Here is a 23708-nt window from a genome sequence, read left to right as displayed (position 1 = left end):
CTGTCTTTAGTTAATTTAAATCCAACTCACGTCACTCCTGTTCAAAGCCCTTTAGTAGTTTTTCATTTAAAACCAAAATCACCACCATGGCTTTTGAGACCCTACAGGATCTGACTCCTCATATCACCTCTGTTTCTTCTCTTACAATTTCTTCCCCTTCATCACTCTGCTCCAGCCCTACCAGCTTCTTGCCAATCAGTCTCCTACTCCCAGCCTTTGTATTCACTGTTCTCTCTGCCTGGAATGCCCTTCTTCTAGGAAACATTCACCCTTGAACCCTTCCTTCCTTCTGTCACCTTAGCTGGCTTTATTTTTCTTTATAGACCTTGTACAGATGTAACATATGTATTATCTTGCTTAACTGTGCATTTTTTGCCTCCCAGCACTAGAAGGTAAGCTCTATGAGAACAAGGGTTCGGTCTGTGTTCAATGCTGTTTTTTCAGTGCTTAAAATAGTGTCTGACGTAGAATATCCATTCAATGAATATTTGTTGAATGGGCAAATGAAGATGTCAGCCCTATGGAGATTCTAAAAGTATCTGAGCATCAGAAGCCTCTTACAGAAACAAGACATCACCCTTATAAAGCAATTAAGGGACCCGCCAGCACGCGAAATATGTTTGCCAACAGAGTATCAGCTGATTAAATCTACCCCATTCCTTCTGCTAGTGTTTTTACCAAAAGGAAGCTAGGAGAAAGATGAATTTCTTGTGCTTTCTCTAACTGCTGTTTCTTATTTTCAATTCCCTCACTCCCCTCCAGCCATGCTTCCTCTATCAATTCTGAGTTATGGGCTGTTGTAAATGTTTGCCAACAGAGTATCAGCTGATTAAATCTACCCCATTCCTTCTGCTAGTGTTTTTACCAAAAGGAAGCTAGGAGAAAGATGAATTTCTTGTGCTTTCTCTAACTGCTGTTTCTTATTTTCAATTCCTCCTCACTCCCCCCAACCCACAAACACTCAAGTATGAGAAAATAAAGGCTTTTTACTTTCCTCTCCCTCCCCCATGACCTCACAATCTATTTATGGTTGGGGGAAGGGTATGTCTGTTTTGGCAGGCACCCCATGCCTGAGGTAAGCTAGTGCTCCACCTTCATCACCACGTTGACCCATCATCACCTGTAGGCTGAGACGAATCTTCAAAGATTCCTTTGTCCTCAGGTACAGTAGAGGGATCAAACAAAACAACTTCATGAAAAGAGGCTCAGGCTAGGTTTGCAAACTCCCTGAGGATCATGACTAGACTAGGTCATCGAAGGCTGTGTTGCCTTTGTTTACCTTCTTATTCTGTTTTACCTCCCACAATCCTGTTTTTACCTTACTGGTACATTCCAGCCTAGTGACTCACTGGGGACATCCAGCGTCCTGACACTCCCTCCCTCCCCAAATCAGATGCACAGAATTAAAAAATTCCTTGGCCAGCTCTGCCTAATGCAACAGTGTAGCCATTGGTCACCACCATTGTCCTCTTCTGGAAGGGTCTGTTGCCTGGGAAGTTTTCAGCGTCCCAGCAGCTATGCCCAGCATCGATACAAAACCACAAAAAGTTCAGGCTGCCAGCCCTTGGTAAGACCCTTCACTTCTTCATTTGCTTAGAGGTTAGAACACAGGATTAGAAGAGAAGAATGGTGGCTTACAATCTGGGGAAGAGATGCCTACATTCCACTCTAGTAAGTCTCTAGTAGCATACTGTGATTTTATTAACTGCTCTCTGGCCTTCTGAATGAAACCCATTCTCGCTTAGGGCTGCTTTTTAAAAAGCATCTACTGAAGTAAAACATGATTAAGAAAACGCACCCAACTAGATGAATTTTCACAAAGTAAACATATCACATAGCATCACCCAGATCAAGAAACAGAACATTTTCAGCACCCCCAAGTGCTCTCTTCTAATCACTGTGCACCCCAAGGGTAGTCACTTTCCTGACTTCTATTACTAGAGACTAGTTTTTCCTGTTTTTGAATTTTATATAACTGGAATCATGCAGCATATGTTCTTTTAACTCTCACTTCTTTCAGTCAACATTTTATAAACTATTTTATTGTGTGAATACAACACGATTTATCCGTTCTACTGTTGATGGATATTTGAGTTGTTTCCAGTTTGCGGCTATTTTGAATAATGCTGCTGTGAACATTCTTGTGCATGTCTTTTGGTGAACACTGACATGCTTCAACTAGGACTATAGTAGTGGAATTGTTGGGTTGTAGGATGGTTATATAGTAAGTATTAGTAAATAGTGCCCAAGAGTTTTCCAAAGTCATTATATCAGTTGCACTTCGACCAACTGTGTGAGAGTCCTGAATGCTCTGTTCTCATTTACACTTGGTATTGGCTACTTTTTCATTTTAGCCATTGAGATGAGTGTGTGGATTTAGAGTTTCTGAAACCATGATGCATAAAGACCTCTATGTTGTGACTCAAGTACTTATCTCAGTGCTATGGGACTCAGGAGTGGGGACTCTTCAGTTTTAACAACATCATTTTGCAATTTTCACACGTCTAAATAAGTTCAAGGCTAATGTCATGGGAATTCTGAGCCCACAGCCAGTTCACTGGGTGATATTAATAGAAACCATAAATTTATGGAGAGGATTATTTGGGGGGAGGACATGAAAAGAGAAAATAATATAGAACTTATGAAGAGAGTATAAATACATATGTACCTTTTATTATTTATATTTCTGCTTATGAATCTTAGATATTTTTGCTTTACTTTGTTCAGTACTTACACACAGAAATACTCAACATCTTGTGAATTGATTTCGCCAAGGCCATTAGCTGCATCATAACTAGGAAATGTATACACCTAAATTTGATACAGCCATTTTTGGAATTTAAATTCTTTTAAACTCAGAATTCATTGGCATCCAATACAGTTTCACATATTTAAAAAATATATGTTCTCAACTTTAGTGACTTCAAACACAGAATTTAATATCACTTCATATTATTCCTTTCCATCAATTCCTCTTGAAATGTCAGATACAAAATGATTATTCCTCATTGATTTATACCCCTTTTTACTCTTCTGAAAATTTTGGAGAGTGTATTCAAGAGGTTATTAGGAAGCAAGTTCGAGTCGATGCAAAAATCATTTTGCATGTTGTCTTCTTACACAGTATCTGTATCACATGCACTGTTAGGCAGCACTGGAAACCTGCGTATACCACAGGTTCAGGACTTGGAGCACATCCTAAGATCCCACAGCATCTAGGAGCAGACCACTGTCCTAGAACAGTCACACCCGTCAGAAAGGTTGATATTCCTCTTTTTCTGTGAGTGCCGGTCTGTTCAGCAGAACGTGGATTCCTCACAGTCATTTGCTACAAAATATTAGGCACACCATGCAGTATCTTAGACCCCGTGAACAAGGTCTTTGGTGTTATCAAAGTTTATAGTTTCTTCTTACATATGACCTATTTCTAAGAATTTTAAATGCACATTTCCACTGATTCTTGGATAGTTGTCAGTGCCCGCCTGTTCACATGCTTTCTCAAAGAATGTCTGATGGGAAACAGGCTAGAAAAGCTCTTTGACTTGGGTCAAGGTTGTGTTCCGAAAGACAATTGAAAATCCATTTATCTGAAACACCCAAGTAATCCCATAGACACAGCTGTTCTTTCCTTCAGTGGAGGCAGTCCTTGTGGGGTGCTTTGGTGGCAGTGGAGGCGGGGTTGGTGGTGTCATAGTTTTGTTCATAATAAGAGGAGGCCAAGTAGTGGAAATAGTTTTGCAATAAGACATATTCCTATCATGCCCATTGGGGATATTCTACTATGACTACCTTGATCAATTTCTCCTGTAATCTTTTAAGGTGTTTCCTGATTTTAAGGCACTGCAAGTGTCTGGAATATGGTTTCAAGGAATTCTATGAGATTAACTAACTCTTTGCTCATTCTGTCGCCAATGTAGAAACAATTAAGTTTCACTTAAAGAAAATATTTATTGAGTGGGTGCTGTTTGCCAAAATACATGGACAGTGGAACCTGTAAATTTACACAGCCCAAGGAAGAAAAAATTGTAAACTAATATCATATAATGGAATGAGGACATAATAGAGGAATATACCAGATGTCCTGGGGACCTCAAGGAGGAAGTGGGTAATTGCAGGTAGGAGGTGGTTTTAAGAAAGATGAAACTGGTCATTAACCTTAAAGAGCAAAATGCTCCAAATAGCTGTTTGGTCTGTCATGATTGGTGATATCTGTTATATTGGAAAAAGTTTTTAAAAAGAACATATAAGATTTTTTTTTTTCTTTCTTTTCTTTTTTTGATTATCAAAGTAGAGCATGTACATTGAGGGAAAAGCACAAAACAAAAAAATAAAAAAGTAAATATTGCCATGAACTCACTCCCTGAGATAGAACCACTTTTGATTGTTTGCTCGATAGCTATCTTATTTCTTTGCCTTGCTGTGTATCCTTCCATTGTTTTTCTATGCGTTTAAATGGTGGATCATGCATGATTTTATTGATTTACGAGAGTGTTTTTGATCATCCTAGAAATACACATTGTGTCCTAGAAATTGATTCCAGTTTTGTTGAGGGGGTAGTGCCTTCCAATTGAGTGGCTGTCTCCTTGGGCACACAGAGCTTTCACAGTGGCATCTTCTAGAGTTAGATATATTTTACTATTTACAGACCTTGCCTCACTGCTATGTTGGTAGTTGATTCTGCCACGAAATACCTGCTTAGTTAGAATGTAGTGATTTAGTCCAGCTGTGAAATAACACCACTGTAACCCAGAGCACTTAAAGACCAAGAACTGCAAATTTACGAAATGCTTGCCTTTCTGTGAAGCCTGCTGCATGCCACTGCTCAGGCTCAAAGGTCAGCAGGCCAAGACTTAGAGCCGCCTGGCTCCTTCTCCTCCTGTTTTCAGCTCCAAGGGTACCCAGGACAACAGGTTCTTTGTTTCCATTTCTCAGTTTTACAGGAATGAATGAAGGCCCCTGCCAGCGTTGGCTCCGTATCTGCCCTTTTCATCTCTAGCTGAAAAGTCCACAAGAGGAAGTAGTTCATAAGCCAAAAAAAAAAAAAGTCATCAAATCTTTCTCCTCTTGTGAAAATGGCAGTGTCTCCTTCCTTCCCAGAGGCGGACACATGTTTTTGTTCCCATTTCTGTGTTGTTCTCTCCTCCTAGTCCTCAGCAGATACAGCTTAAAAATCACCAAACGCCCTAAAAGTTTTTCACAAAAATCCTCCTGTGACATTCTTACAGGAATCTTTTTGAGGAAGTCAAGGCCCCTTCCCTCAGAAAGCAGCGTCCTTTAGCCACACAGGAGTAAAGTTCACAACCCAAAATACATTAGTCATTTTCCTTTCAGAGTTTAAGGGGACAAAAAAGGCCCCAAGGAATTAAGATAACTTGTGTGTTGTAGGTAAACTGCACAAGTCAGAGACTTGGTCCCAAGCGCAATTTTATTAATTTCTAGAGTTTTGACCTCAAATGAGATAAATTGGATGACTTCTAATATCCCTCACAACTCAGATAAATAGGCCAGGATTCTTAAAAAAATATCTCCTCCCCCAGGGCTCTGCCCATCACTTTTCCCATCTTGGGTAGTGGGTAGGTTTCCTCAGCTTACGTAGCAATTTATCAGCTATAAACAGAAATTGGCCAGGGCCTTACACATAGCCAGAACAAATTTGGGCCTTCCTTCTTTTCCTAACTTAAGTGTCACAGAGTAGGCATTTAATTCGGCTTCTTAAATTCTAAAGAAGTGTTTTCATGATTAAATGTGTTAAGAAGTCATTGGATATCAACTACTAGGTATTTTTGAAGTTGAAAGTTTTCTGGGAAATTTTTGTTGGCTATAGGTTATCTATGTGTTTAACAAAAATTGGAACTGTGCTTTTGCCAGAAATTTGTATCGAATGGATCTCTTTAGTATTCGCTGTTTTCCTCTGTCTACATCAGAGTCCTTCTACTAACATATTTTCCGGAAACCATTAATTGCAGATCCATGACTTCTCTTCCCCCAGTTCCAGGAAGCTCTTGGTTCATCTTCCACCAAACCTGGCATTTAGGGTGTGTTTGCTTTCCCCTTGATACACAGACAAGGATCTTCTGCTCCAGGAGCAAGGCCATAGTGGACATGGGACTCCAACTACTGGTCTGGTCCTTAATTCTTGAGACGGCCCCTGCACTGGCATCTTATAGCTGCAAGCCTGAGCCCTCCACAGTGCCATGTTCTGGGCTGCACCTGCTTGCTATGGCAGCTGGTTGAGGCAACATTGTGTGAAAAGGCCCTGTTGGTTGGGGCGTAGTCGAAGGCTCAACAACGGCTGAATGAGGAAGGTAGGCCTCAGAGAGGCAGAATACACGTGGAAATTTCAATACAGAAGTATCAAGAGAAGTAGCCTTTCATCTTTTCTTTTTTCCATCTGAAAGTTGAGGATGACTGGCACCAGAGTTCAGGTTGGGGTAGGACCCTAATGATGGATAGAGACTGCTTCAGCTATAAAGACCTGCCAGGAGCCATCGTCCAGAAGGTTTCCATTAAACTGACAAAACAAACTTCAGAATGTTGTTTATAGACTAGTATTTGTGTCCTAGAACGGAAACACGTTGCCTTGTTTTCTTTTTTTGAATTTCTAAAAATTAGGGGACAATAAAAGGGACATTCTGTAAACTACTAAACAGAATCTGTACTCATGGTTCCCAAGGTGTTCCAGATTCTTATGTAGTCAGTTCTTTTCAGGTTTTGTTTTAGTATCAGATTCTCTTTTTTTCTTTCTTCCTTCCCTTCCTTCCCTTCCCTTCCCTTTCCTTCCTTCCTTCCTTCCTTCCTTCCTTCCTTCCTTCCTTCCTTCCTTCCTTCCTTCCTTCCTTCCTTTCTTTTTTAAATGAGAACCTATCCTTAGAGACAGGGAAACTGAGGCTAAACAACATGTAGTGACAGGTCAAAAGGCCTCACAGGAAGAATCAATGAGGCTTTGATTCAAGTCTGACTGCAAATTTAATTCCCTTTCTACCAAACCACTGAAGAGTATGAGGCTGAGAGGAGACTAGAATTGGGGTTAACTGTATGGAAATTCTGCTATGCCTTACAAAAGTTAGCGTCTTGATATTGATGCATTTGCATGTGCAGGAAATGGTTGGTTTTGACTCCAGGTAAATCAGAATTCATTGATAATTGACTGCTAAAGCCCCCTTTAGTGTGGGCGTGGGGTTCCCACTTTGGGTTTTTCCATACCTTACTTGGTGTACCTTCCTTAACCAAGGGCAACTCTCCTGCCAATACTGTTTACCCCTACCTTCTCCTGCTCTCAACCAGCTGGTGCAGATCAAGCTTTTTTGTTGGAACCTAAATCTCATTCCCAGTGTTGGAATAAGGCATTCTGCATTTGGGAACCTTGAATGGAGTGCTTATCACCATTGTCCTGTGTTGGTGGGCATAGAGTTAAAATTCTGGGCTAAAACTCAGTCTTGACTTTTATACCTAAAGCTACTCCTTGCCAGTGGTTGGGAGATTGGAGGGGCTCTCCATAAATTCATGAGCAATGAGGTAGGCACTGCTAAAAGTTTGGTTTTGTTGTTCTGAAAGAATTTGGTCTACTTCCTTTTCTAGCCCTGGGCCTTAAGATGGCCAAAGGTCAGGGGTCTCTTGGTAACTGTGGTGTTTTTTACCACCCATTTCCTGATAAACACAGAGACAAGAACTCTTTGTCCCCTGAGACTGGAACTGAGCAGCCGAATTCTGTTGTTGTGACCTGGCTGAGGAAAGACCTGAATCAGAGGTTATGCAGGAGGGGCTCAGAAAGAAGCCCAGTGCTTACCATGTTTCTCATTGCCCACAGATTCTTCCCTTTCTTTCCTCACTCACAAGGAATAAACCTTGTGATCTGCAAAACACCCCCTACCCAGTCCTCATCAGCCCTAGAGCAGGAATTTTATCAATGTCTGTCCCGTGCTGGGCCTGAGTATGGCCTGGAGGTGAAACCAGGCTAGTAAGAGAGAGAAGTATAATGCAGAGTAAAATAGGGTAAGTGTCACAGCGGGTAAAGGAATTACCTGAGCCTAAAATTGCTCGGAGCTGTAGAAGATAGGTGAGGAGACAGAACTTGAGCCTGGTTTTGACAGGTGGGTAGGAGCCAGTTATGGCAATGGACACTCAGGAATGCTTGAACACAGGCAAGGAAAGGGCTGAGCAATGGAAAATATATGCATTTTTCAGGGTGACCTTACCCTTCGAATCCAAGAGTGAGATTTGTAAACATTAATACAGAAAAAATATGTTCTAATCCAAATTTTCCCAAATTTCTTCTGTTGTACCATAATCTTTCTTTTATTCCTGTACTAACTTTACTTTTAATTAAGCCAATATTTTTCTTTAAATTGACTCACCTTTCACATTTATTTTAAAAAGTAAATTTAGTAAACCAGTCACGAAAGGACAAATACTGTATGATTCCACTTTTATGAGGTACTTAGAGTAGTTAAATTCATAGATACAGAAAGTAGAATTGTGGGTGCCTGGAATATGGGAAGGAAGGAGTGGGGAGTGACTATTTAATAGGTATAAAGTTTCAGTTTTGCAACTTTAGGTAATGGAGGTAAATGGTAGTGATGGTTGTACAACAATATGATTATATGTACTACCCCTGAACTATACACTTAAAAATGGCTAAGATGGTAAAATTTATGTTGTGCGCATGTTTTCACCAAATTAAAAAATGGCGAAAAAGGTAAATATAATTGAAAAGTACACTAAATACATGTAAACTATTAATATAAGTACTGGACATTAAAATAAAAACCATGCCTCCATGTATTGCCTTGGTATGTCTAACACTCTTTGAGAAATGTCGTCAGCTTTTTAAAAAACATATTTTGCTTTTGACATGCAATATTATATTGGTTTCAGGTGTCCAAGGTAGTGCTTAGACACTTATAAAACTTATGAAATGATCATTCTCATAAATCTAGTACCCATCCTACATAGTTATTACAATATTATTGACTGTATGCTCTATGCTGTACTTTACATCACAATGATTATTTTGTAAATACCAATTTGTACTTCTTGATCCCTGCCCTTATTTCACCCATTCCCCAGCCCCCTCCCATCTGGCAACCATCAGAATGTTCTCTGTATCTATGAGTTTGTTTCTGTTTTGCTCGTTCCTTTATTTTGTTCTTTAAATTCCATATGTAAATGAAATCATATGGCATTTGTCTTTCTCTGACTTACTCTACTCAGCACAATAATAATAAACTATTGAGAAGCTATAAAATATCAGAATTAATCTACATTATCCCACCAAATAAAGTTTTTTGTTTTCGAGTTCTTTACTTTGTAGCAGGACTATAGCTCTTCATGTTAGGAACACAGGCAATGTGATGAGTCTTAAGCCACTCAGGTCCTAGGCAAAAACAACGTGGAACCCTGGGCTCTGCTTTTGTTGTTTATTTTTGTTTTGTGTTGTTGATGTGGTTAGCATTCTATTAATAATAATTAGCCTCATCAACTTGTCTTGACTTGCTCTATGACTATTAGGCATTTACCGTGTAAGCAAGGAAAAGCTATTGGTTTCCTTAAAAGTCTGGAAGGTCCACTGGGGACCCAGAGAACTAGCCCTCAGGCTGAAGAGCACTGAGTCTTTCTAAGAGTTATCAGGGAGCACTTTGCTAGAAATCCAGGTAGTACTTGGGAAGGTAAAACCTGGGTGGAGCCTGCCACTCACTCCTTCACATTTCAAACATAAGGCAACCCTTGTGGATTACCCAGTCCCACATTCAACACCAGGATTGGCCTTGAAGGAACAGGCAAAGCAATCAGAGGTCTCCTCCCAAGAACAGAATTCTTAGATTAAATACAAGTGTAACGTTTTCATGAAGGTAGATCACAAATGTACCATATTCCAAAGCAGATCAGATCATGTTTGTACTAAGGCACACACACTCACACATGCACACACAGAAGGGAGCCCAAGAACTATAGAATGAGGTTTAGAGGAGCATTACTTGATCAGAGTCACTGCCCACCTAATTTAATTCCGCAGAGGACTTGCCATTCATTCTATGAGAAGTTTTCAGAAGTTGTTAATTAACTAAACCATTCTCTTTTGGGGCTGAATTATTATCTAACAGTCTGCTGTAGAAAGAGAAATTCATGGTACACTTTAAATATTTACTTGAAACAGATTTTGTCCTTGAAAAATAATCAAACACATCTTACAGATGTTGATAAAAATTGCCCACTTAAAATATATAATTGTTCAGCTTAATGAAAGTGCGTTTTTAACACACATAGAAAAGGTTTAGCGGGGAGGGCTTTTTGGTTTTTTGTGTATACTCGTTTCGCCGCCATGTCCTGACTCTGAGAACAAAGCCATCCAGGGCACTGCACCAGTGCTGAGACGCGTTAGCCAAGTGGATGTGTATACCACCCTTGTTGATAGTAATAACTTGGCATTTTGCCTTGTATCTAGTCTCCTTAAACTTTATTTTTGCTATTCAACAAAATAAGATTTTTATATTTTATACATATTACTTATATATTATATTCTTATATTTAGAAGATTGTCGACTGTATTCACTGCACCAGTATTTTTTCACAGAAACCACCTCACATCAAAGTTTTACGCATTGCTTTGTTAATTGCCTATGTCATTTGTTTGAAAAAAGATCATACTATAAAGTGAAAATATACACCTCTGCTTTGTTGTTTGGGATAGAGCTTGGGAAGAGGGGATGATATACTGGGAAGTGCAAGGGAGCCTTTCTGAGTACACTGGTCACTAGAAGCTGCATTGATAGATTGTGCCATCCTCTGGAGTTCTGGATTAGGATAAGAGAGAGCATCATTTGGAAACTGCTGCAAGTTACTGGTTTCTCTGAGATGAATCTGATTACGTGAAATTTAATAAAAATAGATCTAGTGTCTTTCTGCCTGTCCTACGTTAGAATGCACTTTCTGTAATCACTTATTCTTGCACCTGCCTAGGCTGCTAACACCTGGTCCTGGGACACCTGGTCCTGGGGAAAAAAGGAATACAGTCAAGTGGGAAGGTCACTCTCATCCCACACTCTGAAGAGCTTTGAATTGGGTGTGACCAGAATGTAGATGGTGCTGGTGAGCCCTGCCCCCCAGAGTGTGTGTAATATACTTCAGACCATGAGGCCCAGGTTGTTTAAAATGGGATCAGATATAGTATATGAGTTTTCCAGTGTTTGTTCTCCAACCCCAGAGGCACTTTATGTTTGTGGGGCATTCTGTGGTTTGCCCAGTATTTTCACATGGGTATGAGTCTCTCTGAATCCATACTTGAGCTTCATCTCCCCATGAAAGCAGACCTCCACACTTGGAAATAGTAGTAATAGTTGAAAAATATATATGAAATTTTTTATGCATAAAAGCCCAGTGAACTGGTAAATATTTTCTGATTTTTCCTGAACCTATTATTTTGCAAAGTTTCAGACATTTCAAACATTACAGAAAAGTTGAAAGAATAGTACTGTTTCACTTAAATTCACCAGTTGTTGAAATTTTGCCACATTTTCTTTACCTCTACACTTTTCCTCTTTTTTTTTTTTTTTGAAGGGGTTAGAGGAGCCTGAGCATTTGACACTTTCCAACATTTTCACAATTTGCTCCTAAATTCTTCAGTATGCATCTCTTAAGAACAAGAGTGTTTTCCTACATAACTGTAATAAAATTATCACACTTGGGAAATGAAACATCAATGTAATATTATCTGATATACACTCTTATTCAAATATTCCCAGTGTCATTTATAGCTGTTTGTTATTCTGATACCGTATGCGATCAATTCCATGCACTCAGTATAGTAATTGTGTCTCTTTATTCTCCTTTTAGATATAATAATCCCTTAGCCTTTATTATTATTATTATTATTATTATTAAATGATATTGATATTTTGAAGAATTCAGGCGAGTGGTTTTGCAGAAGGTCCCTGTATTTGGATTTGTCTGATTGTTTCCTCTCGTGTAAATCCAGGTTAGACACATTTTGGAGCAGGAAGACTACCCAGATGATATTATAACCTTTGTCACCGGACTGAACCAGATCTGAATGCTCAATAGTTGCTAGCTAAAAGACAACTCCGAGATGATTTTATGAGAAGAAACTTTATTGCAAGCCAGAGAGCAGGAACACACTGGGGGTCGTTCCACAGCAGTGTGTCCCCGAACAAAGCATCTAATCCAGCTTCACTAGGAGAAATCACACATAAACACTGAGGTAGACCTCCTCATTCAAGTGCACGTGCAGTCAGAAAACATGGCTGCACATACATTGAATGTTCAAAAATGGTGGAAAATCTCAGATTTTAGTGTTATAATGAGGAACGTTCATGAGGAGGTCACTGGAGGGTCCTTAAGGCTATTTCAGACTGCTCCAGCCAGTCTCAGGCAGTTTTAGCCAGTTCACCCCCTGGTCCTGCAAAACATCCTTGGCTTGTTCCTAAAAAATAGTTCTAGCAGTCAGTGTCAGGGGTTGTATAGGTATGGATAAACATCTGACTAAGTCTTAGTGTTTCTGTGAGACTTTCAGCACATTACAAGATAAGCATTACACAAACCGTATGAGAGTGATCTAAGTGGGGTTATAGGTTAAGGCAAAGTTATAAACTCTAAACAAAGGTTAATCTCTTGCTACATGTGTAGGTTAGGTTAGGTTACACCTTCTCAGAGCATCGCATTGGAGGCACTTGACATTGGGGGTCTCTTCTCTGAAAGTGTTGATGCTGGTCACTTGGTGAAGATGGTATCTGTCAGGTTCAAATTTGTCAAGGTTTTTCCTTTTTCCTCTTCATGATAAATAATCTATGGGTGCTATCTTTTAAGATTGTGAATGTTCTGTTCCCTAATAATTTTTCGCCTACAGATGTTAGCATCTGCTCATCATTCTTGCTTGCATAAATTCTGCATGGTGGTGGAAGTACCATCATGTAGAATTTGTCTTTCAAATTAGGAAGACAAAGCTCAAAGAGGGAAATGGGTCTCTTGTGCTACTGTGACTATGTCATCATACAGTCTCCTGGATTATATCACAGTGATTTACTTATCTCTGTAAGCCACTCGTTTGTTCTCTTTCATATTTGCAAGCAGACATCTGTCTTAAGAATCACAAGTTTCTATTAATCTCATCAGCTTCTGTTTTAGGTGGAATTCTCTAAAAGCAGAGCCTGAGATGGAGATTCTTGTGCCGTCATTTATTGAGAGAGATTCTCAGGAGCAATCTGTGAAGGAGTGAGAGATATAGGATAGGACAGGGAGGAAACCAGGCAAAGATATGAGGCCAGCTGAAGTCTAACCTCAGTCTAATCCCACAGCCAGTCTGAAGTGTGACTAGCACCCAGAGCTGTCGCACCTTCAGGCAAAAAGACCACTCCTCTGCACCCCATGTCAATATGGCATTAGCGGTGCATCTGCTCCCAGGGAAAGGCCTAACTTCCAAGATATGTTCAGGAAAAAGAAGCAACAGGGGCACAGGGGCCTGATCTGATAAAGGGGGACTGGGCAGGGCACCAACAACATTTACTGCAGGTTCAACATTTCTTTCATTATTTTTTTCCTGAAGGCTGTCCTTCAAGTTGGCTGATAAAAGTCAATTTGTTCCATAATAATAGGCTATAAACCTATAACAGCTGGCTGAATAAAAATGTTGGAGTTGGTTTAGTCATTTGTAAAGACGAGGTCTAATTTAGGGTTACTCCTTTATGAGGTCCCATGAATCTTATTCACCGTCTCTGTGTTGAGGCTAAAGACTGAGGTATCACAAGATATACTCTTCTAAGAAAGAAAGATGTGTCAATATATTTACATACCTGAGTGTCACGATTGCTGTCGTAGAGACTATAGAATTTGGTCTTGGTAAAATATCGCCTACCTGAGACAGAAGGAATGAAATCTTTTTTGTATTTTGGGCGGGGGTGGGGGGTGTTGGTTCTGAGTTCTTTTGATGGCACATCCACCCCCCCACCCCACCCCCCAAAAAAAACCCCACCTTATTGGACCTGAGTTCAAGTGCACATTTTGTTCTTAGGTCTCCAGCAAGTTCTCCTCAAAGTGCTTCTTGGACTGGCAACATCACCCAGAGCTTGCTAGAAAGACAGAGTCAGGCCCACCCCAGACCTGCCAGATCAAAATATCAGGGGCTGAAACCAAAATCTGTGGCTTAACAAACCCCAAGTTATTCTCATGTAGGTTCAAGGGCTGATCCAAAGCAGTGGTTGTAAACTTGGCTGCATGCACATCAGGATTGCCTGGGAACCTTTAAAAAATTCTGATACCTGCATCCCACTCCATGTGTCTGACTTATTCGATCTGGGTACAGTCTAGTTATCAAAATATTTTTAACTTCCCCAGGTGTTTTTAATGGGCAGCCAGGGTTAAGAATCCCTGGTCTAAAGTCACTTCTTTTACCTTATGTGAAAGGAATTTTTACACCAGCTTAATTTTGAAGTTTGTTCTTATAGCTGTAAAGATTCACTTCAAAATACCCAGAGGCCCTGGAATGGCATTTGCAGAATGAGAAACTGCCCTTTTCCATCTGGGAACTTGTAGCAGAGATAAAGGAAAATGTTCACATATTTCAGAGAAAACCAAATGTAAATCTTGAATGGAAGCAAGTGATTCTTTAGATATATTGAAAGTCAAGAAGATGGCGGGGAGAAATTATTATGGAGTCTCTAGCCCTCCTACAGGCTATCATAGGTGTTGTTATTGAGGCTGCATACCCAAAAATGATCATCTTAGATTGGCTTCTTCCATATTTAATCCAACTTCCTAGGAGTAGGGTGGTCCTCTACATGGAAATTGCACATCCTTCCCCTATTCCCACCTTAAGTTCAGAACCATCGCCTATCTTCCTCAATGTTGAAGACTTTGTCCAGGCCACACATTTGGGTTTTGTGGGGTTTATACATTTGAAAACCATGTGTACCCGAACCTGAATTTGGCCCTTTGGGTATGAGTGGTCAGGTCCAATGTTCCAGCTGGTTGCTCCAAGACCAGTGCCAATGACTAGATCATTGAGAGCCAGGGAAAGTGAAAGTTCTGGAGGTGGTAGAGTGAAAGAGACCCCAGGGCTGAAGCAGTCTTGGATTGGAATTTCTGTCCTCTCTCTCTTAACAGAGGTATGTCCTTGAGCAAGTTACTCAATCAGTCTGAGCCTCCTGGTCTTTTTCTAAACTGGGGCCCTAGTAGCTTTTTTTCAGGGCTGTTGAGAGGAGTAAATGAGAGAATGTTTGCAAAGGGCCTGGCTGCTGGTAGACACTACATAGATACAAGCTATTCTGTATTCATGATTTTACTCGTTACCTGCAGGATTGGGTGAACACCAGACCACTTGAATTTCTAGCTCTGCCGTCTCATGGCTGTTTACAACTCTGGACAGTTCAATAACTTCTTGGACCTCAGTTTCCTCATTAATAAAATGGGGACTAAATCCTCAATAACAGAATTAGTGTTGTAGACGAAGGTCACAATAGTGATATTTTTTATTGAGATTTAATTTATATAACATACAATTCAAAATTTAACGTGTACAATTTAGTGGTTTCTGGTATATTCCCAAAGTTATATAATTACCAGCACATTTCATTACAAAATATTTTCATTACCTCAAAAAAGAAGCCCATACTCATTTGCAATCATTATCCATCCTGCACCCCTCCCCAGTCCCAGGCAACCACTAATCTTTCTGTCTCTGTATTTGTCAATCTAGATTTTTCATATACATGAAATCTTAGAATATTTGTCCTTTTGTGTCTGAGGTTTTTCACTTAGCACAATGTTTTCAAGGTTTATCCACATTGTAGCATGAATCAGTACTTTATTCACAGATAAGATGACTGAATATTATGGCTGAATAAAATTCCATTGCATGGATATGCCACATTTTATTTATCTGTTCATTAATTAATAGAAATTTGGGCTATTTAAAGTTATGGTGATTATGAATAATGTCAATGTGATTTTACCATACTGTAAGGTTTCATTATAAACAATATTAGTAATAAAAATGCCTACATGTGTGAAAAAGAATGAAATCCAGTTTGGGAACAAAATGAGTGTGCATGAGTGTGAGCGGGGATGATTTGCTTTTGCTTTTTGAGCATGCCATGGTCATGTCTGTTGAGCTTTAGGACTTCACGGTTTTCATATGGAACTTCACACTTAGGATTCTGTGCTCAAAGAAAGAAATGTTTCATACCAGAATATAGACTAAACAGGATTTAGGTTGTTTAGAACCTTTTCAAAACCAGGTTAGAAATAGAAGATTGTGTTTGAATGTGGTTGAGTATTCTGTTTAATATTAGAGATACAGAGTGAAATATAACAGTCTGGAGGGGAAGACAAATGAGGTGGTGATGACATGATGGGGTATGTGCTGTGACAGGCCTAGCCTATGAGATTGTAGGGTAGTCTCTGTGTTAGGGAAATTGTGATGCAGCCATTTGACTCCTGCCAACTCTCTTTCTCTTAGCATGGTAAGACACAAGGACGATGGCTATTCTGAGGAAAAGGATGTGAAGACCTGTCCCCGGGACTCTGGCTATGATAGCCTCTCTAACAGGCTCAGCATTTTGGACCGTCTTCTTCACACCCACTCCATATGGCTGCAGCTGAGTCTGAGTGAGGAAGAGGCAGCAGAAGTCCTTCAGTCCCAGCCTCCAGGGGTAAGACTCAGAACCGCAGGGAAACAGGTTGAGGCAAGCAGGGCTGCTGCATCCTTAAAGAGAAAGACTTGGAGTTCTAGAAAATTCTTTGCAACTTGAAAGGAGCATGGTTCCTGGTATGCACCTGGGTTACAGTGCAGGGAATTTCTGGAAACTCCAGAGGCAGCTCCCAGGAGCAGAGCTTCTCACAGTTGGTCTCTCTGTCTTCATCTGTAAGACTCAGCAGGATAACAGAGAATCTCAGTATGAACAGAGGCCCGGGCCTGCCTCTTGAGACCAGACATTGAGGATGAGCCTGGTTGTGGAGTTTCGGTTGCCCCTGCTGTTCACTTTCATTCTGAGCCTGGGAACCCTGCGAGACCCAGCCATCCAACTTAGGACCCAACCTTCCAAAGTTCTGTATCTGTAGACTTGTTCGCTCTGGCTGCTGCTGCTGATTTTTCTTAGGCTTTCTCAGTGGCATTGCACATGGATCAAAGTCCAGTTCAGTTTCTTCAGCCACTGCCAGTCTCACCTTAATCAAGATCACGCTGCAACTCTATAGAAGTTCCTCAAAGAAATGTTATTCATTGATTAATATATCCTTTGCTGTCCAATATGGTAGCCGTTTCCCCCATGTAGCTATTTAAATTTACATTAATTAAATAAAATTAAATGAAAAAGTCTTTCTTCAGTGCCACTAGCCACATTTTAAGTGCTCACTAGCTACAGATGGCTGGAGGCTGCCATTTAGGATGGTGTAGAATATAGAACATTTCCATCCATCACAGTAAATTCTTTTGGACAATGCTTGTATACAATGTCTACCTCCAAAAAAAGGATAACTACAGTAAGTCCCAGATAAAATAAGACTTGAAACAACGTACGACAAGAGATAGAAACTAAGAAGTAGATGGAAAGGCAAGGAGAAAATTGTATTTGTGGCTGGCTGAGGAATGTTGTAACAATTGGGCGCAAAAATAAGCTTTTGAGTTTCCTATCAGCGGAGCCTGTCTGTTACCACTTTTTGATTTATAAGTGTGTCTTTGTTTCTCATCTGACAGAAACAGACAGGACTAAGAACTCTGTTAAAAGTCGCTCAAGGTGACAGATGCAGTATTTGATCATCTTTGCAGAGAATTTCTTGGCCAGCATGCTGTGTTGTTGCCTCTGGTTTTGGTCTGTACGATCAAGAACCCCTTCTGTGAGGCCCCCACACTTTGGAGGTTGTGTTGTCTGCTCCTACATTTCTGCTAAAAACTCTGAAGAGGGAAGTAGCCCTGATGCTAGGCAGCAATTCCCCTCCTGGTGTCAGGCACAGCAATTCCTGCTTGAGACTGTGTGAGGAACAAGTCAGGCAGCATATTCAGCCACCTACTTCATTCCTGGATAGGACTCGCCAGACAAGATAGGGCAAGCTGAGGGCTGGGTGAGGACAGGAGCAGTGTGGATCAGGAGAGGCCAGGTGTACCAGAAGAAGCAAGAATACTGAAGAGAAGAAAAAGCAGATATGAGAGGGAGGGAGAAAGACCAGCCATGGTGGCATGGGTCCTTGGGGGTGCCGCCATCCTTGGTTAATCTACAACCTAAGACAGGAGTCTTCGAACTGTTTCTGTAAAGGGCCAAAGTATAAATATTTTCAGCTTTGTGGGCCATATAGTCTCTGTCGCAACTACTCAATTCCGCCTTGTAGTGCAGATGCAGCCACAGACAATGCGTATATGTATGAGCATGGCTGTGTTTCAGTAAATGTTTATCTACAAAAACAGGTTGCAGGATGGATTTAGTTCACAGGCCATTCTTCATCAACCCTTGATCTAAGGCTGCAGACATTCAGGAAATAAGGCCTACAGGACTTACTCTCCCCAACCCCCAAGGTGCAAAGAGATCCTTCCTTGCATAAAGGAATATTACCTCTTTCCACCAACCAGCAGCTGCTTCCCAGTGGTGCTTTGGGCTTTTACCCATCAGGATGGTATGTAGGAAACATCTGCTTCAGTTTTAGAGTGTCCCAAAGACACTAACTCCCAAAACTGGTTACAAGCCCCACTCCAGCCATTCCATGGCTGTCTCCCCATGGGTACTGGGAAAAAAGAGAGAACTCAAAGGTCTTCCTGCTTCACTCTTTACCAGATAACCAATTCCCATATCCCACCCTCCACCCCCACCAAAATAATGTTTCTTAGGAGCTATTAACTAGACATATGGACCAAAGTGAAGATTAGGTAGAAAAGATAAAGAATGATATGGGAGCAGAGAGCATAATGTCCAAGTGCAGAGGAAAGAGAAGCATTAGTTAAGGAAACAGGACAGGATAGGGTCCTTGGAGAAGGACCGTGTACTACAGAAGGGAACCAGGCTGCCACACCGCACACTGCAGGGGGTGCCACTTCATTTGTAGTCTGGGTGGGTGGTGCCCCCTGGAATTGCGCAGCGCACAGCCTACATAGCAGTACATGACATACTTGCCTCCATGGTGATGGAGGCCAGAAAGGGGTCCTGAAATATCTGTACTGGGAGTTGGGCTAGTTTAAAGCACGTGTCTGAAGACAATTTTAGGACCTGGAGGGAGTTGTTGAAAAGTGAAGTGAGTCAAGAATAAATGGACTACCAGCCTTGGTGTCCATTAGATAAAATTCAGAGCACACCTACCTACCTCTCAGATGGAACAGTCATTTTTCGGCTTCAGTGGATTGTTGTCATGCCTGGTCTTGCCACATCATCCCTTTTTCCAAGAGAAGCCAGAAGTTCAATTTTAATTTAAAAAAAAACAAAAAGCAAAAAACAAAACACCTGCCTTTTCATTGTTGACAACAAATTCAAATTTCTGTCATAAATATATCCATGAGCCAAATTTTAGCTACTGAACTCCCAATTCACCACTAATGGTTTTGCCATGTTGCCTCATGTTAAGAATCTAGGTTTCATCAACCAAGATACTCATGTAAGTTACAGGCTAGAGAACATACAGCAGGAAAACAATCACCAAACTGAAAATGGTTCTTCAGACTAAGGCAATTCTTATGGAGAAGTTTCTCTCGAAGGGAAAGTAGGGTTCCATGGAAGCCAGTTATCGAGGAGAGGTGTCTGTGGCGTGCGCACTGCTGAGTACCCCTTTCTCCAGGAGTAGAGTGTCCTGCTTTGAGCCTTGTAGTTCAGCTATGAAAGGGGGTCTATTCATGAAAATTAGGTGTGCAAGAGATCATATGCCCAGGTTCCAACTTTCTAGATGTTTCCTGAATTTCTTTTCCCTCCTAGATCTTCTTGGTTCGTAAGTCTACCAAAATGCAGAAGAAAGTCCTCTCACTTCGCCTGCCCTGTGAATTTGGAGCCCCACTCAAGGAATTTGCCATAAAGGAAAGCACATACAGTAAGTGATCACTAGATGTTTAGGTCCTAGTTAATGCGAGGGCTGTGGAAAGAACGAGGGCCTCAGGTCTCCTGGGCAAGTGGAAAGAACCTGCACTTTGAGACAGACATACATGGGTCTGAGTCTTGGCGTTGTTGCTTTTTCACCTAATGACTGGGCAGGTAACCAACCCTAGTAACCTCAGTTTTCTTACCTGTATAGTGGGGTAATAGTCACCTCAGAGAGTTATGAGTTCAGTTAAACAACCTATGTGCAAAGTATGCAGCCTACTGCTTAGAGTATGGCAGAGGCCTGATAGAGGTTGGTTAGCTTCCTCGCCCCTTTCCCAGTTAAACAGAGCATGGATTTGATGCCCATATTTGCCGATGACTAAGCTGCAGAGCAGGCTGCCTTTTAATGAGATCTAATACTGAAGCATGTGCCTGCACATCTTCATGAATAATCCTTGAGCAGATGTATTTCCTCCCAGCAATCACTTTTCAGTTTTCTATGAAATGCAGCTAATCAGAAGCAGGATCCAGCCCTTTGGAAAAATTAACTGAAGTTTTGAAAAATTAACTGAAGTCATTGGTAATGTGAAGTTTCTAGAGGCCAAGTTTTAAATAAAAAAGGGAACACAGTTCTGGTACTGCCAGTCTCTAACAAGGATCAGAAAATGGATCTGTACCCCAAAGGGGAAGGCTTCCTTGAAGTAACAGGTTAGCAAGCTGAGGTGTGAAGGCCAGGAAAGGTGAGTTTGGAAGCCCATTGACTATTTAAATAGCAATACCAAGACCAAGATTGTCATGTGATTTCAACCTAAGCAAACCCCAGGCCCTACATTTAAAGAACCCAAAGGTATTGAGGTCAGTTTAAAGCCAGATATAGGATTATACTCAGCCTAGAATTCATAGTCTCACTGAACCAAGTGACCTTTAACTGAGTCTGGAGGAGACACTTCCAGCAGAAGTGAAACCTGCCAGGCTCTCTGTGATCAGCCTCAAGTCAGCTATAAACCTGGGTCCTGTGCAGTGTTTCTTCTAGGTCTCACAGGGTCACTGATGCCAGGGACAAACTTCCACATGCAGACACACAAATAGTCATAACCTGGTGAATGATTTAACATGGTGAATGATTTATACCAGTTTATTTATGTGCAGAGGTAATCAGAACATAGATTTCAAACCTACTATATTAGAGGCAATGAGTTAAATGTTAAATGAAAAAGGCAATGCTGAGTTGGATTTTGAAAGTCTGCTAGCCAAGAAGTGATAGAGCTAACTGTATTTTAAATCCCTTCTAATATCCAAAGTTAACCATTACAAGTTAGTCTGAAAGCCCCTTTCTTCTCCTAAGGTAAGTACAGTTAGTGTTTGTACTATAAAGCTTTCTTGGTGTTCATCTTAGGTCCCTCCAGGCTAAAGGTTTTTTTGTCCTATTTTGACAAGACCTGTATGACTTCCCTGTTCCTTTTCAAGGGACTTAAAGTAATTGAAAGAGCTAATATGAGCTAAGCATTAAGGTAGCCATAACTTGTTACCACAGGCCTGGTCCCACCATGACAGTCCCTTTCCGGCCAAGGCCTATCTTCTCTATGAATTGAGGTAGATTAGAAGAGGAAGGACTTGCTATAAAAACAGACAGCTATTTTGTTATAATATCTGGACAATGTGGTTTAATAATAAATACCACCTGATATTTGTATAGACTGCTTTCACACAAATTACTCTAAATTTCAGTCCCCACTAGTACCTTATAGGAGCAAAGGGAGTACTCTGTTTGTCCATTTTACAGATGAGAAAACCAAGTCTCAGAGACATTAACCTACCGTAAATGGTTCCTCTCTACTTAACTCACTAAATTGTAGTGCACATGTATGTGTTCTGTTTCTCTTTCTGTGTATGTGTCTGTCTCTCTGTCATAGCATATGTATAGAGGCATGGGTGTGTTTGGGGGTGCTACAGAAATATGAAATAAGCAAAACAATATAACATAAGCAAATAAGAAGCAAATTAATGAGGATATGGAGTGTTATAAAAAGGGAGAAAAACTCATCAGATTGAGGAAATGAGAAAATCTTCACAAAGCTGAGGATATTGAGAATGTTTTTGGAAGAATAGCTGCATAAATGGCATCTCAGCCAAGAATAGTATAAGGAGTGGTTGGCAAACCATGAGTATTTGAAATCAAACCACACACTGTTTCGTCATCCGGAGGATGTACAAAATGGCACACCATCTGGCCAGAACATCCCTTCTCCATGAGGAAGCGTGTGCATTTGGTGGTGGCGGTGGTGGTGGCGCAGGGCACTCAGCAGAGATGGGTTTCATAATCTTCCAGACTGAATTTAAACAAAAGCTGACTTATGGGGACCTTGTGTTATCCTCTAAGCTTTGTGCCCCTTCTGCCGTGTATCTTTACCAGAGGTGACCTGTTTTGGCAAAGAGGAGTCCATCCAGGAGGGTCAGGGGCAGCGGGGCTTTGGTGTTCCCCAAGCCCTCTCACGTGCTAACTTATTCTAGCCAGACTGAGCCCTTGACCCGTGCCCAACTTTGTGTTCTGAACTTAAAAATAAAGATAGTTGTGCAATTTGACTGTGTGCTGGTTTGTTTACCAAGCGTCAGAGCATGTGCTCCTGGTGAGTCAGGGGCTGAGTTTCTAGGCCATCCACTCTTCACTGGTCTGTTTCTGGTCAACGTACATCCTCCTCACAGCTGGTTCTGATAAGCCACACAGTAGTTATTTCAGAGCAGTGAGATGGTCCTTTGCACGCAGCAGGCAACAGTGGAGAGCTTTTCCTTTCCTGGAACATACTCATGGACACTCAGCAGGTTTCTAAAATCTCTCTTTTCTAGCCTTTTCCCTGGAAGGCTCAGGAATCAGCTTTGCGGATTTATTCCGGCTCATTGCTTTCTACTGCATCAGCAGGTAAGGCCTCATTTCGTATGATTTTCATCACCTTCTTAGTGTGCAATATAATCAGCCCAAGAGTTCTTGCTTAAAACAGAGTGGAGGGATGTGGGAGGCTAACCGCCTATTAGATGTCACTGGAAGGATTGGCTACTGAAATAAAATGGTCACCAAGTCTCCTGTGCCAGACTTAAGATCAAAATAATTAACCTTGGCCCCCCTAAATGTAAAATCTCATTAGTTAATATGATCATGTTCTCAAGCTACTCTCATGTTCCTTTCGCTTACCCTCATCAAGCAGGGGAAGCACACACACATGCATACACATACATGTGCATGCACACACACGTACAGAGGGACCAACGAAGCAAATCTGAAACATTTAAAGGTTCTCTGATAATATTTCTGAAAACTCTCCAAGGAGTACAGTTCATTCTAGAAATGTGGATTCCTTAAACCAGCCTATAAATCATGCATCATTGTCTTTCAGGGCTGCTTGATTTCCATGTCATTTTTTGCAATTAAGGCAACTATTTCAGTCGACATTAAATTAAGCCAAAAATCACGAGGTCAGCAAGTGTCAGGAGGGTACAAGTTGTGGAAAGCTTTCTTCTCTTTTTCTTTTTAGCCATAACAGTTTTTCAAATCAGTTATTCTTTCATTGATTAAGAATTGAAACTCTTCATCTGCAGAGATTGATATTGCCTCCTCTGAGGTAGCAGAGCTAGCTCATTTGGCTTCCTGTGCTTTTCTCTGTCTGTTGCTGCTGGTAGAGTAATGCCTGGCATGTGTTACTAGAATTGTTTTCAAAG

At 40.9% G+C, this 23708-nt stretch overlaps 1 protein-coding gene across 12 annotated transcripts in view; it reads left to right on the top strand.

The window, feature by feature from the left end:
* The window catches only part of RIN2 (Ras and Rab interactor 2), a 202998-nt gene that overhangs the window by 145928 nt on the left and 33362 nt on the right, over positions 1–23708 (top strand). For all 12 annotated transcript variants that reach the window (XM_015597148.2, XM_015597150.2, XM_015597149.2 and 9 more), the window contains 3 exons: positions 16466–16658; positions 19896–20007; positions 22842–22914. In XM_015597148.2, coding sequence (XP_015452634.1) covers positions 16466–16658; positions 19896–20007; positions 22842–22914 — 378 coding nt within the window. The remainder of the gene's footprint in view (positions 1–16465; positions 16659–19895; positions 20008–22841; positions 22915–23708) is intronic.

The sequence above is a fragment of the Pteropus alecto genome, unplaced genomic scaffold (genome assembly GCF_000325575.1).
Source record: "Pteropus alecto unplaced genomic scaffold, ASM32557v1 scaffold45, whole genome shotgun sequence".
NCBI classification, from domain to species: Eukaryota; Metazoa; Chordata; class Mammalia; order Chiroptera; family Pteropodidae; genus Pteropus; species Pteropus alecto.
Note: the sequence above shows the minus strand (reverse complement) of the source record. Positions and strands in the feature narration are given on the sequence as shown.